Here is a 17,702-nt window from a genome sequence, read left to right as displayed (position 1 = left end):
AATTAGGTTTTGCTTTCTTTTGACAAGCAGAAACTGTGAAAGTCTGCCATCCACCATTGCTTCTGGTGCTTCTCTCCTCAGCTGGGGAAGTCCATGAGCAGTGGACATATGTTGCATCAGTCAAATGCATTTCCAACAAGCCTGAAGCCACCCATTAGCAATCACTAAACAAAAACTATGAATCAATAGAAAATAGATATACTATATAGTATATACTATATATAGTATATAGTATATATACTAGATATATATATATATATATAGTATATATATATATATATACTATATATCTAGTATATATATATATATACACACTATATATATACTAGATATATATATCTAGTATATATATATAGTATATATACTAGATATACTATATAGTATATACTATATATAGTATATACTATATGTATATACTATAGATATATATAAGAAAATATGCACATATATTTCATATTTTACCTTATTGTAAAGGTAAATAAGGTAAGGTAAAATATATAAGGTAAAATATGAAATATATGTGCATATTTTCTTATATATATCTATAGTATATACATTAAAGCTGATCTCTTAAACTCCAGCCTTAAGATAAAAGTGTATTTTTTGCTTTAATATGCAGACTTCTTTTATGTACTGCTGAGATCATATTCCCTCCTGCCAGCTGACAATCATCACTTGTTCATTTACTGGGGCATGCCCTGACTTCCAGTCAGATCTTCCCATTCTAAATGTAGGCTGTGTTAAGCAATCAATATCACAGTTGTGAGTAAAAGATGATGTTGTCTCTTACAGAGCTTCACGAATAACCACCACCACAAAACTCCCTGAAGCCATATGGCTGCATCTAGAAACCCAAACATGCAACACAAATTCAAACTGCTGATCTGACTGGGCTGGGGAAGCTTTAAAAATAAGGGAGCACTGCTGCATTCTTGTGTTGTGCAGACACAGCCAGTGTGGAGGGATATGATAGGAAAAGGGTTTCTTTTCAAGTCTGACAATATTCAAGTGTCTTTTGCTCTTTCTCCTAAGAAGCAGGAGATTCTGGCTACTCAGAAGGACAAGATCCTCCAAAAAAAAAAAAAAAAACTCCTGGAGGGGATGAAGGCTTTTGGGAACCCCAAGGGTTATTCCTGTAAAAAATCTGTTCATCTCTAAATAGAGTCAAGTGATACAAGTCATAGTCACAGTTGTCATTTCTTCCTTTGAAGCTCAGCCACATCTGCCCTCCCACGCAGGAATTCAGCTCCACAACAGGACCAGCTGGCAGGAGCACCATCCCTCCAAAACAACAGGAAAAACCAGCATTTTGCTGATCTTTCTATTTTCTTCTTCAAGCAGCCCTGAAGAAAATGGTGCAAAGCGCCATCATCACCCTGTGGAGAAGTGATCTCCAGGAAAATGCATTTTAGCAATCAAGTGAGCCCTTGGCTGCTCGACTGCCATCTAAAGACTCCAAATGACTAAATCTGATTAAGTTACAGAAGGTAACTTGGCAGGAATTCATTCTCTTGTTGAGAAGAAACACCAAGAAACAGTTCAGACAGAATCCATGCCTACTGGCAAAATAATTAAATGAGCCTGTGTTTGCTAAAGCCAGTTGCAGATGAAGATCAAATAAATTATGTATTGTTTAATAACCAGAATTGTAAAAACTCACCTGACTCTTGCAAGTATCTATATACCAGGAAGTTAACCTCATCACTGCTTATACTCATCTTTATTCCCAGTTAAACCATGAGGTCACAACAAAGGACACAACCCTGAAAATAACAAAAAAAGAAGTAGGTCAATTAAATATTTTTAGTACCTAATAGGTATTTCCCAACAAATGCTATATTTATAAAGTAAGTAGCTCCCTGGCAGCATAGACAATGGCTTTATTTTATAATGCAAATAAGTCTACTGGAGTCATTAAAAAGTCATTTGTCTCACCACAAAATAAAGGTCAGTAAATTAAATATTAACAAACTGTATTCTCATATGATGCAAGTTGGTATGGACTGGGAAACTCTGCTGTTTAATACCAGTACTAAAAAAGGCCTCCTATCACAGGTTTTAAAAAGTAATCAAGTTTCATTACACTATGGAACACATTTCTTATAACATGGGTCTCTCTCTGCCTGGTTAACAAAGACCAAAAACTTGGTTTCACATTGGCAGGTTCTCACTTTTACATTCTTATCTACTCCAATTTTCAGGTATTCCTGCTCTAGTAAAAAGGTACAGAACAGTATGAGATACAACATGGTGTCTGCTCAAGCAAGCCCAGTTAATGCCACCAAAGATTAGAAAACATCTCAGCCATACCTTTTGGCTTTGCAAAAGGAATTCTTGACATTAGAAACAAACATTAAACAGTTCATTTTAGTAATATTTCCCTAGGGTTTCAATCAGTGCTTCAAAAATATTGATGGGATATATATGTTTACACACACAGACAATTTTTTTCTTGATTTTAGTAATGGCAAATATTCAGAAAGACAAATCATGTATCAGACTATATATACTTTTGATTATAAACTTGGAAAATATGAGGCAACAGCAGCCTTTAAAACATGAAGAGACAGAATACAGTATTTTTTTTTAACTCAAAGTATCATTTTTGAGAACATTCTCATGATGTCTGAATTTCTGAAAACTCTGACCTTTCCAAGTAAACAAGTGAAAACATCAGCTTTCAGAACATGTTATGAAATAACGTCCGCCTCCTGTTCCAATTATCTGTCCAGCACTTTCCATCAGCAAACCTTCCCAGGTTTTTACCCAGCTGGCCACCACCATTGCTTCTCCTACAGTGGATTCTGAGAGGGCAAAGTGACTTTCCTACTGCTATTTGACAAAGTTCTACCTGGGATCTGATGTAAAAAAGTACTAGAGAATGACTTTTCCTACAAGAGGGCTCCAGGCACATGGCTGCACGGACAGGCACTTGCCACTGCTGTTCCAGTGGGGAAGCGTTGAATACAAGACCCAGTCAAACCCCTCAAGAAGAGCAGAGGCTAAAGGATGAACTTGGGTATGAAAATGAATTTATTTGCCTCACAGCACACATGGACATCCCCAAACCTGCCCCAGGCATGTGGTCACCCAGCTCACCACCGTGCTGTGGGGGAGATGGCTTTAGTTTCTTAAGGAAAAAAAATAAAATTGCAGTTCTACTTAAATTCTTTTCATTTCTAAAGGAAAAAGCTGCTCCAAGACAATGACTTCTAGTAAGTGCAACATGACTGGTACAGGAATGTACATGGATACCAGCCCTACCAACCTCTCCACAGCCTCAGCCACACCTGGGGTACAAGACATCCCTGCCAAACTCCACTAAATACTTTGAGGACTTGTTTGCTGAGCAGAATGTAAAATTAATGGCATTTTTAGCCATTTCATGCATTAGCAACCAATTCCACCATGTGCAGGATCAAACACTGATTTTATTTAGCTACGTTTTGTTGCCATACATGGAGCAAATTATCTTTCTTTAAGACTGTTTTTTACAGAAAAATGCTGTAGGAAGAGGAACAATATTTTCCTTCAGAGGAGAAGGTAATTAACTTTAAAGAGACTCATAAAGAAGGTTTTTTTTACATTACATACACACACACACAAATGGCAGTGTTTGTTTCATGGGTCCGTCACTGAGTTTCAAAATCTTGCTGCATCACCAAAAACGATAGATCAAACCACAGAAATCTGATGAAAGTGCTATCTGTCACACAGAGAGGTCCTGAATTATTTATATAAAGAGGGCTCCCCCTCAAAGCAGAACCGTGCAGGTGCCACATCAATTCACCTGTTACATAGCTGGGTAGCTGGAGGGAAAAAACAGAACCCAAACCTTTTTGCTTGTCTGTCAAAAGTGCTGTGCACTTTGACAAAGGAGGCTCATTTTTCAAGGCTGGTTCCGAGTGTTTTGCACAAGCAGCTCTGGTCCTGCCTGGCCATCGGGAGGTGGCACTGCAGCACCAGCTGTGGCACCCTGGCCACCAGAAAAACACAGAAACAGCCCCATAAACACACTCATGTTTGCCTGATGAGGGGCTTGAAACTGGAAAGGGTGCAAATTTTTCGGTGTTTTACCAAAATACTGCTTTGTGCATGTTTTCAGTGCTCATTTACATTTTCTGGAAGGGTTGTTCTGTGTTTCACCCACCCCAGGCCCCGTGGCTCGGGCAGAGCCTGGGGACAGCGTCCCACAGCCAAGTGACACAAGAAATGTCCAAAGAATGAGCAGCAAACCACCTTCCTTCCAACCCAAAGCACAATGTCACCTTAAAGAGAAAATACAGGAGAAGAGGACACAATCATTATTTCCCTTTAACACACTCTGAATTAACACCAGGCTGCCAGCCCTCACATTGTTTGTGACAATGGACCTTGCATGTACCCCACATCCTAAAAAAATTACTTCGTCAATGCTGGCTAATTCCCCCCAGATTCACTATTTCCACAAGCAATCAACTACTCATTTTGGACACTTTAATAGATATTAATATTGCTCTTCATTTTATATGCAGAAATTAAATCACTGAAGAGACACATAAAAATGAGACAAAAGTAAGAAGTTAACGTGTAACTCCTAGCAGTCTTAGATTTGTAGCCTAATTTGCATAGGGACCATTAAAATATCTTAAGATATTTGCAGCTTTATGTCCCAAACCCATTCTAAAAATGTGATGAGATCCTTAAGGCCCTTTTTTTTTTCCTTGCCCTTAGAAACATTTCAGGTCTTCCTCAAAACATTCTGTGGAATTACATGGTAAAGTATGATGCACCCACACTGCTGTTTTAGAGCCAATTATGCTTTTAAAGGAAATCTCTCCCACTTGCCTCTACTTTTGTTTTGCACCCTGGAGCAGGCACAGCACATGTGAAGCGGATTTCTCACTGCTAAAACCAGGATTAAATAAATAAATAAAATACCCCATGACAGGTAAAAAAAATGATGGGCATGAGAGCTTATGAATGCTGCTCAAATTGCTCATGAGACCATACCAGGATCAATATGCCCTGCTCAAAAGAAAGTCCATTTCAGAAGGCATCTTCCCAGGTTTTATTTCCCTTCCCAGAGGATGGGCCTGTAGTTTGTAACACCACTGCTCAGTTAAATCAGCACAACATCCAGATAGCCCAGGTAATTTTTAAGACTGCTACAGAAAGTCCCTAAAGTCCCAAAATTTATCAGGCATAACACACATCAGCCATAAAAGCCAACTGTCTATAGAGATGCTAGCCTTGAGATTTACTCACTAACAGGTCAGGAGCAGACAGGACACACACCTGTGCTTCAGACAAACTGACCCACTCATTCCATGCCAGGAATCACATAAAAAATCGTTTGGAAGCTACTTTTTCCAAAGGAAATGAGGTTTCTTACCCCAGAGACAAGCCCAGCTCTGGCTTTGCTCCCAGCCTGGCAGAAGTGTGTCTGTGTTTCTGTGCCTGCCCCAGGGCAGGTCCCACCCCAGCACCTCTGTCCCTTGAGGACCATCCACACACTTCATACCTGGGCAAAATCTACAACTAAAATCCATTAAAAAGGAGACTGGATTCCACTCTCACCAACACCAGGTCTGATCAGTGCCCAATGGTGCAAACCTGGCTGTGCTTCTGACAAATCATTATTCCACTCCACATGTTTGTGCTAGCTTTGTACTCCTTGTCCAGGTTCATGCCAAATGCTGGAGAACAGATGCCACTCGATATGGCTCCCAGCCTAATAGGTTTTTTAGGTTGTTTAGGGTTTTTCTCAGACAAATCTGAACTAGCAGAGAAAGTTTATACATCAGATTATTCCTGAGCATCTCTTAATCACCATTTGATAATGTATACTGGAGTTACACTACAATTAGAGCTATTGTATCATCAAATAACAGCCTAAGAAAGTGATATTTCTGCAGTTGTAGCTGGGCTCCAACACATTCCCAGTAGGCAGGATAACAGGAAAACCTGACAGGTTGCTGTTAATAATAATTCCCCAAAACCATACCAATCATTATTTTCAGACCAGATATGATATGTTAAAGGGAGCAGCTAATGCTCTGGGCAGCTCTAAAGAATGCCTATTGTTCAGACATAAACAGACTGCTACATTTATCCATGGAAAACAGAAGTCTGGCTACAGAAACACTAAAACCACTACAAACAGAAATAGTTCCATTAGAGCTTTTATTTTTTCATTTTCTGCAAGAAATCCAGACAAGTATTTTGCTAGCATATGTGCACAAAGACATTTTATCAATCGTTGCTTAAGAGTATTTCTTGGTTTTAATGGCCATGATGATTAAAATAAAAAGAGCAAAGGGTGCTGTTTCAATCCAGCCACTCAGACCAAATTCCTGGATGTGTGAGGTTTCAGTAGGATTTCTTGCAGATACCAAAGCCACCACAGGTTACAGGACTGGAGATTTAAACCACAAAACACTGTTCCTTGTGGTTGCTGTTCTACTAAAGCTTTCTCCAAATGCTTTTCCCCAAGACATGGTGGGTCCTTCCCCAATGGCTGAGGAAATTCCTAAGCTTACATCGAAAGAAGAGTTCTGCATAACCCTTTAAAAGTGCTTTACAAAGGAAAACTCATAAAATTAATTAGTGGTTCCTTCATATCAAGCATGCAGTCTATGACTCGTGTTGTACATCCTTCTGTGTAAGAATTTATTAGATACCAATTTCAATCAAAATGAACATTTTGTCACACTGTAAAAAGAAATAAAAGGTTGACTTCCAAGTATACCAACTACTTGCTCTAAACACTCCTGTTTGCTCTTTCACATCTTCACTTGAGTGATGCCAGCCAATACTGTATTGGGCACAGTGCAACTGAACCCTTAGTAAAAATTTCCTACTATCTGATGATCTGCAGTTAGGAATTCTAACATTCTGAATGAAAAGAAAAACATTTTTTCAAGTTAAATGCCCAAGTGTTTTCTGTAATATCTCAAAATAGTGCTCTCATTTTCTGCATTTTTACCTGTGCCTTTAAACTGCTATAAGCTAAATGCCCTTTTGTTTAAGATTTAATAACATGTCAGATGTGCACTCGCACAAAAATGATCTGTAATTCTATCTTATCAGCCTTCTCACTGATTTCTCATATCAGGCTTTGCTAGTTTTCCTTCTAGTAATTTAAACCAAGAGATGCTTCTCATGTTCATTGTTTAACTCTATTGCTTTGCTTTTAACCTCAGGAATATAGCTTAATTTCTGAACACTAAAAAAAAATAACTTTTCCTTTCCTCATCTGAATTGCCTTCCTTAGCTCAGGCGATAAATATTTGTATTCTGTACTTCAGCTTTAGTGACCTAATTTATGGCAACAGTCTCTGCCTTTCCATGCCAATTTGAGAGTATGAAGAATACAAGATGACAAAGCCAGTCTGAAATCTTCTGAAGAGAAAGAATTACAACCCTGAAAAGGAAGAGGAGGAAAAAAATAAAAACCAAACAAAATCCACAACAAAACACAAAATCACCCAGAACCTTGGCTAAAAGTAAGTTAGTGTCTACTTATCTGAAAAACGCAGCCCAGTCCTGAGTACAGTTACAAAATATGCTGCAGATGAAGCCCATTTGTTGATTTTGCCTAGAGCAAAGTAGTATTTAATTACTGAACTCCAAATCTCCTCCCCAAAGTCCCATGCTGTGTGACCCAGGAGCTGGAATTCCGGATGTGACAGCACAGACACGAGCAACAGCATATCCAGTATTGTGTTTCCACAGCTATGGCTGCAGAGCTGCAAACTTCTGTGCTTTCTGGAGTTGAAAATACATCTTCCTGACCAAAGATACAGGGATTTTTCTGGTACTGACACTTCATTCAACACTTTACGTTTCTTAAAACCTTTTTTCTTCTCATTATTACAATGCAACGCCAGAAGAAATTATGTTTGGGGAAGATTCTCCTTATTTCCTGTATCAGAATAATAAAGACATATTGTTTATTAGTATTTTAAAGACTTTTCAACTCTCTGGGTAACAATGAAAGTAGACACAGATGGACTAAAGGATCTCCAGAGGTCCCTTCCAATGCCAATCATTCTGTGATTCCGTGACATCTCTTTAAAGGCACAGCTCTCCTGCATGACAATTACAACCTTGCTGAAATGCAGCTAGTCCTGATACATCCTTCTGCACATGCAAACATGTTCCCTTATAACTTAAAAGCCAAACTCAGCTGCTCAGAACATGCAATAAAACCTCCAGCAGTAAGTCCTGCCTCATTTTTGATTACTTCATGAAAGCCATCCCTCCCTGACTCCCCACAAGATCCCAAGCCCAAACATCTTGTTTAGTGAAAGATTTTTAATCACAGAGCTCAGGCTCCCTGATGGAGACAAACTGGGATTAAGTGAAAACTGTCCAGACATAGTTGCTCAAAGATGAAACCACCACCCTCTTTCAAAACTTGAATAATCATTAGAACACACCAGGAAATACAGCTAAACATTATGAAATGCTCCTGAATCAATTGTCTAATTCAGACCAAAGACATTTTTAGAAAGGAAGAACCTGTGGCTTGATGGGTTGACCTTCAGGGTTAGACTGTCCTACCCACACACAAGATGATTATGGCAGCAAAACTGCAAATGTGGCATTTTTAAAACTGATTAGAAAGTGATTGGTCCTGATTGATGACCAGAATTAGCAGAATCACCTGAGGGAGCACTGGTGTAGGTTTGGCCAGTATGGATTACTTCAAGATGACCTGCAAGGTCCAAATTTCAGGCTCTGTGAGCTAAATATATCTCTGTAATGGAGAGGGAAGCACCACACAAATGCTTGGCATTCCTCCAGGGAGAGACATCTGTCCATCTGTCCCTCAAAAAGGGAAAATCACCTTATTAGAGGGGCATCTCAGACAGTGGTAACATCAAACAAGCTCTGCAGCTTCCATTCTTAGGCCATTAGAAGGATGTCCCTTTAAACAGTTACAGTCCTTCAGGAATACCTAATTCCAATAAAGACAGACTTCTGCAATCAAACTTTTAGACCCTGTCTCAAGAAGGCTTTGTGAAATTGTTCAATGGCTTTACTAAGTGCTAAAATAGCTGCCTGCTAATGCTGCCTGGATCTAGACACAGAACAGCTGCTGGAATCCAGTCCAAGAAAGGTGAAAACTGGAAAAAGCCTTTTATGCAACGTTGTTTAAAATCCTCTATATGCCTTTTTGGCATGCACCTGGTTTTAAGCATGCAACTATACGGCTGCTGATCTCCTGTGCTGCATTAAAGCCTTTGCAAGAAATTAATTATGGATGAATGTGGGAGCACACCCATTAAACCTCGCTTGGATCAAACTGTGTAAAAAATTCTGAGAAAATAACAGATTCAGAAGAGCCCTTGAGTCAGTCAAAATGAGCCCATCAAGGGCTTCTGCTGAGACTAAGGAGGGGAAGGGCAAGGCCCAAAAGTGATTTTCTATTTGTGAACACCACCACTGAAAATAAACACAACTCCTGTGGTTCAATCTTTTTGATCAAGAACCTGTAGAAATTAACAGCTAAACGGGGTTAAAAATCTCCATACCGTGCTAAGTTTCTGCTCTCACTTGATTTATTCTCATTTTCACTGCTAGAAAACCCACTAAATAACATGGCCTGTAAGTCTGATCAGGAACATTCCATTTTTTCCAATATGTTCTTCCTGATGTTCCCACAATAGATCATTCAGGGCTCTAAGGGACTGTGTCAATTGAATTGAATGATGTGGTCGCCTGCTGGTACATAAATGCAAAAGCAAAGCTGAGGGGGTTTATTTTCAAAACAGGAGACATTGATCCTGTGACAATGTTCCATTACCCTGACTTTATTTCTATTAGAGACAGTGATTACATCTACATCAATTGCTCGAGCTGATGGATACTGGTGCACTAACAGTGACACGGTTTTTCACTGGGCTGCTGCTGGATGCTGCTGGCTTACAAAACAAGACTCATTCTCCAACTAATGCCACTTATTTCTCCATGGAAAACTGCTGCAGTTTGGGCAGACTTTTGTAATTAGTCAGTTCTCAGCTGTCTGTGGTTTTTGGGGGAGTTTTGTGTGTTCTGTAAATCTTACTGTGGAATGGTGATTAGTGATTGTATAGCCTGGCATGGATTCTATTTGTTATGATTAAAATATTTACATTGCTACCTGCTGGTAATAAAACAGCAGATGTAGCTCCCAGAAGCAGCTGTGGGAAGGTATTTCTGCACTCCTACAACAGCAGCCCTATCTTGACTGGGGTTTTTCCATATGGCTGTATGGGCTCCTCTTCCCTTTTCATACACTGTCACCCTTTTGCAGCTTCTGCCCACTGCCCTTGCTATCTTTCCCAAGCTGGTGATCCATCTTCCAGCTTTCATCTCTTCATCTGACATCCGATCTCAAGCCTGTGGCCACACATTTGCCCTGGTTTTCACCTCCTCACCATGCACTGCCTACACATACTCTGCACTCCTGAGCCCATCTCTCCAGAGCATTCATCTGTGCCTCCTTCAGTTCCTCCTTTTTCTATGTCCTTTCATTACTATTCCATTACGACACAAGTTGCTAACGTTTTGCACAAATAAATTCTGCTGGTTGAAAAAAAAAAATCACTTCGAAATCAACAACAGTGTTTTCTAGTCCAAGTAAACCCTGTTCATTTTATTTGTCCTTGTTTGTTTAGCCTGGTGCCCTGAGTCATGTCCTGAACAGCCTGCAGGAGAAAGGCCATTGTCTGACGCACTTCAGTGTATTTACCAGCATGGGTTCCCTCACTCCTGATAAGGAAGTTTTTTAATGTTGCCATAACAACAAGAATTCGAGGTGATTCAGAGTGACACCTGCACAGAGTAACCAAGCACTGCTCTGAGCTCTCAGTACCTGAACAGGGGCAGAAACTGGGACCAGAGCAGGTCTGCAGAGCCAGCCAGCACCTCCTACCTGCCCCAGGTTGCTGCCTACAGCTCAGCACAGCCCAGGGTTAGCTGGGCACCTCCCTGCTCCAGTCAGTGCCAGACTGCACATCTAGATTTTTTGCACAATCAGCAGCAAAATAAAAAGAGTCCAAAATGTGTGACTGGGGACTTGCAAGGCTGAGCCTGCAGGGATGCAAGCAGCCCTTGCCCAGCAGTTCTGAGAGCAGTGAATTCTGCTCCACTTTGGAGTCCACAATTGAAAACACTCATTGGTGGCCACTTCTGCCTGATGGTGCTGGAATAGGCTTTTTTTTCAAAACATTGTATTTTTGGGTTTTATTAAGGTTGATATCATTACTTGGGTAACTACATTAAATTTCTGCAGGTCTTTGGGGACTGGTTCCTCTTCCCTCGTGAACAACCAAATTAAAACTGAAAGCCAAACATGCATCAGTCTGGGCACAGACTGATGAACACGACCTTTCCCAACAAAGGATCCACTCCCTCACTGACCCTGCCCCTCAGGTCTGAGCCTGAACACTCTCATCTCAGCTTTTTAAGCACCTCCAAAGTTGTTTGCAAACAAGTGCAGGTATTATTTTCAGTGTAAAACGTTGACAGAACTACTCCATAAATAATACTGACCATGTAAATGGAGCAGGAAAAGCATTTCCTGGAGTGGAAGGATGCTCTCTGTGTGTGTGTGTGTGTGTGTGAGCATCTTTCCTGACCCCTACATTATTTTAGAAAACATCAGGGATTATCAGGCACAGTACAGCTTCAGCAGTGTTGAGGATATAAACATATGAAAAAGAGAGAGGCAGTAACAAGGTGCTCAGTGCACAGAACAGGTCTTGAAGAGGCTTTGATCAATTCTAAACGCAAATAAACCCAGCTTATTTCCCCATAGTTAAGCCTAGGCTTTTATGCCTTTCCCATGAGAAAAGAAGTTTTGGAATGATGTACTCTGGCAGAATCTAATTTAGGAATAAATAATTTTTCTGAAATTCCTTTGTGATGCATAAAAGCTGCCAATTCTTTTCCTGAGGCAGATGTCTTGCTGAACAGTAACTGCTCTGAGTCCCGGGTTTCTGAAAAATTAAGGATGAAACACAAAACCCCTGTGAGGGAATACCATAATGGGGTGAAAAACGAAAAAAAATCCAATCTAACAACCCCACAGGACATAGAGAAGATCCTTTAGTTACAATTTATTGAAATTTCAAGTCAAGAAAATATGAACTGCTAACAAGGAAAGATAATTTCCAGGTTTAGTGGTCATTTATCACAGAATCAGCTCAAGAGCAACTATGCTACTTACTGCTACTTACTGAAGAGGAGGCCAGATTTCTTAATCCATTTTTAAATTTGGAATGAAAAAAAAAATAGGGTGCCCTTTGGACAGGGAAAACAATTAATTAGCTTTACTAACAATGCTGGGGTTTGTTGTGCATTTTTTTAAGAAAAAAACCTTGAATACCTCTGACTTCTTAGGACAAGGTCAGTATTATTCATGAGTTGTGGATTAATGGCAAACAGGTAGATTGGTACTTGTGAACATTAATAGCAGAAATACACTGCACTTCAAACAAGCTTTTCTCCATTTACCCAGATATTAAACATGCTAAAAATCTAATGTAGTTGGCCAGCAGAATTTGGTATCAAAAATACAGGCTAACATTCATCATATTTAGTATTCAAAATTTTCCACAGCCACAAAACAGATCCTAAAGGCTGGAATAAATTAAGTGTAAAATGACAGGTTCTTCTAGCCCCATACATTCACCTCAAGAGATTTAAAGACGTGTAACTCACAACTGACTGCAGCATTATGCATGAATGGAGTTCTAAAGAAAGCTTAAGAAAGTTTACCCTCAGAACAGAAACTCAACTCTTTGCTTTGCCCAAGCAGTTTCACATTCGCCTCTGTTCACTAAAGCAGCCTGAAATGAGCCTGTGGGAATCTGCAGGTAAATAACCATTATGAGTGCAGGATCTTGAAAAAAGTGGAAACCCCCGCACTTTTTGCCAAACCAAAAGTCCCAGATAACGTGTTTGTGCAACTGGTCCCATGAATGCAAAACCAGAATCCGTGTGAACCTCCAAGAGCCATGGCTACTCCCACCCGCCTGCTCTATATCCCTGCCGTACTCCGTGCTGATCTGCAAAAAAAACCTCCTTTCCTCATACCACTACACCATCTTATTCTTAAATAAAACCAAAAGCAACAGCAGTATGTAAAAAGTGCAAACCACAGCTCTGGGTCTTTGAGAAGCCATCTTAGAACTACAGCACATTTTTGTTCAGGAATAATCAAACTGCGGCTTCTGAGGACAAATGACAGAAATCAGTTACCAGTGTAAACAACATCAGGTGCAAAAGGGCAGTACAAAACCATCTTCATCTAGGTTTTTCTTTCAATAGTTAAAGACCAATTAGCAGGAAAAAAAAAAATTAAATCAGATGTTCATCATTTTTAAAAAAGATGTACTAACTAAAACAAATTTAATACTTACAAATTTATTTCAGAAAAAGGGCCTGTGAAGTGGATCAGAAACCAACTGTATTCACTTTGGCACCTCAAGATTTAATTTCAGGTGAACTTTGAAGTTAGGCAGCTAAATTTTCCTGAAGGACCTAGATCACTTAGATGCCATTTCAGAATTATTTCTAAAGAAGAAGAGGATGTGAAGTTCTTGCCTTTTGTGGCTACTTCCTACCAAGACCCATCTCTCAAAAGCCATGAAAGAAATTAAGAAACAAACACTGTCTGACAAACATTAATTTTGGTATTCAAAGAGACAGAGCTCTTCTTATTTGTTAAACTTAAATCAAATATTAGGGAGGGAATACCCATGATCTCAGCCCTGCTACAGACACTGGGCATGGCCACTGAGAACACGAGTGACTGCAGTTGCCGACAGCCCTGATTCACTGTCCCAGGCAGTGACACAGCATCATCACTCTACTCATCCTATTTTCCATCTGCAACCGAAAATATCAGGAATGTGAGACCAATGTAGAAATTCCCATTTCTTTTTTCACTGCTCTGTAGGTCAATCTGCAACAGTGGTATGATTTATCATGAAGTAATAGAGGAATAAAGCAACAGCAACATCTCAGAGCTGCCAAGGCAGGAGGGATGGAGGAGTGTGTTCCTGAGACAGCCTGGAAAAGTGGCCAGAGGTGGGGTAGGGGCCACAGGGTCAGTCACTAGGGCAGAGTGCTGCTTTACTTTCACAAAATGAAAGACTGGGCATTATTCCTTGTAGGATTGATGGGGGGTAGCACGGTCAGGACAGACGGAGACGAGAGATCTCTGGAGCCAGGTCGTGGAACTTGAGGGTTATTGCAAAGGGCCTGGGTGCAGGGCCCTGCTGGGAGCTGCCAGGCACAGCTCAGAGCAGGCCCAAGAGAAGAGAGGGGGAGAGAGGATGAGAGGGTAAGAGAGTAAAAGGCAAGAGCTAAGAGACAAGAGGTAAGAGCAAGAGTAAGAGCTAAGAGCACAGGAAAGTAAGTGAGCGAAGCTCCCGTTCCAATACAATAAATCATCTTCTGTGTTGAATATTCTGATTCTCACTAACCAATCTAGTACAACACCCAAATCCTCTAGCATTTCCATACAACCTATAGGAATCACTACATTACCATACTGTGCTACATTTTAAACCCTAAAAACGCCTCTTTGGACCCCTTCTGCCAAGCTGGCAGGGTCTGCTTGGACCCAGGAGCTGCCTGCTTGCAGAGGGTTTTGTTTCATCAAAAGGAGATCACCTTCAGTAGCCACACTGTTGTTTTCTCATTGTTCCGTAATGAAGGGATCTCAAAGCTTGCCTTCATTTCAATCTCGCTTATAGTTTCTATATTCTCAAAATCTTTTGCCAGACAATCATATTTATAAGGCTTTCCCGTTTCATCTTCCCCAACATTCTGTCCTCATGGTCCCTTCAGGGCCCAGGAGGCAGTGAGGTGACAACCCAGGGACGAGAGGGGCAGTGCAGTGACCCTCAGTGCAGTCCCACTGTGGGACTGGAGACCCTGGTGGGCACACAGGCAGCTCTGACAAACACACCTCAGCCCCAGGAATTCTGCAACAAGGGACAGATTGTTTTCTAAGCCTGCAAGTATCTCTTCCCTTAATTTATACAATTTTCAGTTTCTGCTACAGGAAGCACCCTCAATGCACACATTTCATCTCTGCATCCCTACGTCCTACTCTGTACCATACCCCAAATCTGACTGAGAAGGTTTTCATGAGCAAAACCTGTACTGTCTAGGTATTAGTGCTGTGTATTTTGGCAGAGACATCTCCATCTATATTAGCTATACCAAAAGTTCAATAAGAAGTTGTATTGATTTTTCCCTTCAAGCATATATATATTTGATGAAAAACCTCACTCGTGCCTCCAAAAATTGCCTAGACATTAAGCTGATCCCCCTTCTCCCTTCAGCATTTGCTTCTTTTTTTTTTTTCCTCAAAATGAAGCTGTATCAAGGGTCTTTTGACAGAATATTAAGAATAGCATGTATGCTGAAGTGATATGTCTATAATACATGGAAGAGGCACACGACACTGTCAGTGCCATCAGCCTCCTTGACCAGATTCTCCATTCCCTGCAATATACCTTTTTTTTTTTTTTTACTGGGAACTGTTCCAATATCTGAATCATCAAGACAAGCCTTTTCTTTCACAGAAAGCTCTGAAAAATAAAAACAAGCTTCTTTCCTTGCCTGTAGAAATTGGAATATTTTGCCTAACTCAAATTATCCCACACTAAGGACAACTTTGAATAAATGCCAAGTTCTGATACTTCATCAGCGTTTAAGTCTAAAGGCATATTTATACTACTGCAAAGGAAAAATTCCCAGAGATTGGATGATTGTGCCTGCCATAACACAGCCCCAGACAGCTCCTACACATTGCAAAGTCACCTGCATCTCTACAAGTAATTGCATTGTTGATCTTAGAAGATTAAAGCAGCATACCAAATGTTCCTCTTGCTAATTTGGCACTCTACAGAAGGTCTAACTGGTAAAAGGAGCCTGAACACACCTGTACAAGAATATATAATGACATTCAAAAATATATTTAAAAATAGTTTAAAAGAACGCTATTTTGCGTTTCTGTATAGCACATGGGATATAAAAAAGCTATACTAAAGCAACCTGTGGTATATAAAGTTTTTGTTTTGTGAAGGAATCATCCTCCCAAGCTGTATGCAAAAACTTGCCTGAGTGCCTAACCCATACATAAAAACTTTAAAATTTAAAGCTGTTGGCTTTGTACAGTAGAAGCAGGAGAGTCTACTGAATAAACTCTTATCAAATGGGCTGAGAGTCACAAGGGATCCAATTAAGATAAAAAGTTCAAACCCAGGACATTTCCTCTTCTTTCTGACTGTTCAGGCCAACATCAGACATCTGTTCTCACTAATTTTTTAATTAATCCCCTTTGAAGCAAACTATTCAAAACCTGACAATACCTCATCTGTCTGATAAGGACCCCCCTCCAGCAGAAGGTGCTATTTTGAATTAAAATGCTCCTCCACTGATGCAATTGGAAACACAGCCACAGCTTTGTGTAGAAAAACCAGTTTTGCTGAGTCAAGCTAAAACATTAGCAGAGATGGAAATACACCCTGCCTTGTAACTGCAGGCCACTATTACCCAGGCAGCTGCACTGAAATGGGCTGCAGCTTGTCCCACAAGTGACCTCTGCTCTGCTTTCTGCAGAATGAACCAAGCACAGGAACTGCTTCTGCTAGTTCAGTGTCAAACAAATTACATAGGATGGCTCTTGACAAAAAGAAACTCATCATCTTTGGTTACCTCTACCTCGCCTCAAACAGATTCTATGCACATAAAATTCTGCTCACCCACTTTCAGTAATGGGAGCATTATTTGAAAATAAAGAGATGATAGAGATGAAGAAGTCCATGACTTTTCCAGATGACATTATACTTTAATAAGTACTGCACAAATTGCTCACAACATTTTGAAAAATTTTCAGTATTTCTCAGACTCCAAAGAGCTCCCATCATCTTTCTTTTCTTACAATATTTATAAAGCGATGATGTTTTTACTTTGCAGAATTGCCATTTAACATTCTTGAGTGATGCTACTCAAACCTTCCCAAAGCCATTTCTCTCCTGTAAATCTAAAAGCCCATTTTCTGCCACTCCAAGACTTAGAAATTCTAAAGTAAGCCTACATGCATGAGTGGTGCATGCTCCTGGCATTATGGATTTACAGGACTGGAAATCACACAGTGTGAGTAGTGCCATGCCCAATTATTTTAGATAAACCAACCTAGTGCCATGGCAGAAGGGAAAATGGCTTCAGTCTTTATTCACTCACAACTTCCAACACCTTTTGCTGCTTTAATTTATCAGTCCAGAGACTTTTCAAGCAAGGACACCCCTCTCTCTCCTCAATATCTCCAATGCCTTATTTGTTTCTTAGCTTGACCAGAAAACCCCATTGAGAAATTCTTGTGGACCCCACCTTGTTTTTAGAAGGTACACATGGATACAGATCAATCCAGAAGAATATTTAAACATATTCCAGCCCAGCTGCCTTCAACTGCTTAAGTGATGTGTTGGAGCAGAGCCAGTACCACACTACCCTGCAAGACCACAAAGAACATCAGCAATATCCTTCTCTACCTTGTGGGGGGCTACTTGCAAGGTAGGGTTTGCTAAAATAAATTCCCTCTGTCTCTGAGTGCCCTCTAATGACCTAGGACAGCACACATAGAGAGTTTGCCAAAAATTTTAAGGGATTGCAAATTTAAAAAAAAAAAAAAAAAAAAAAAAAAGGAAGGG

At 40.2% G+C, this 17,702-nt stretch overlaps 1 protein-coding gene across 2 annotated transcripts in view; it reads right to left on the bottom strand.

Moving 5' to 3' along the window:
- TBL1XR1 (TBL1X/Y related 1) overlaps nt 1-17,702 on the bottom strand; it is a 105,354-nt gene that overhangs the window by 15,946 nt on the left and 71,706 nt on the right. For both annotated transcript variants that reach the window (XM_054639027.2, XM_054639028.2), the window contains one exon: nt 1,661-1,763. In XM_054639027.2, coding sequence (XP_054495002.1) covers nt 1,661-1,718 — 58 coding nt within the window. In that variant the 5' untranslated portion in view covers nt 1,719-1,763. The remainder of the gene's footprint in view (nt 1-1,660; nt 1,764-17,702) is intronic.

Source organism: Agelaius phoeniceus, chromosome 10 (genome assembly GCF_051311805.1).
Source record: "Agelaius phoeniceus isolate bAgePho1 chromosome 10, bAgePho1.hap1, whole genome shotgun sequence".
Lineage (NCBI taxonomy): Eukaryota > Metazoa > Chordata > Aves > Passeriformes > Icteridae > Agelaius > Agelaius phoeniceus.
This window is presented reverse-complemented; position numbering and strand designations above follow the sequence as displayed.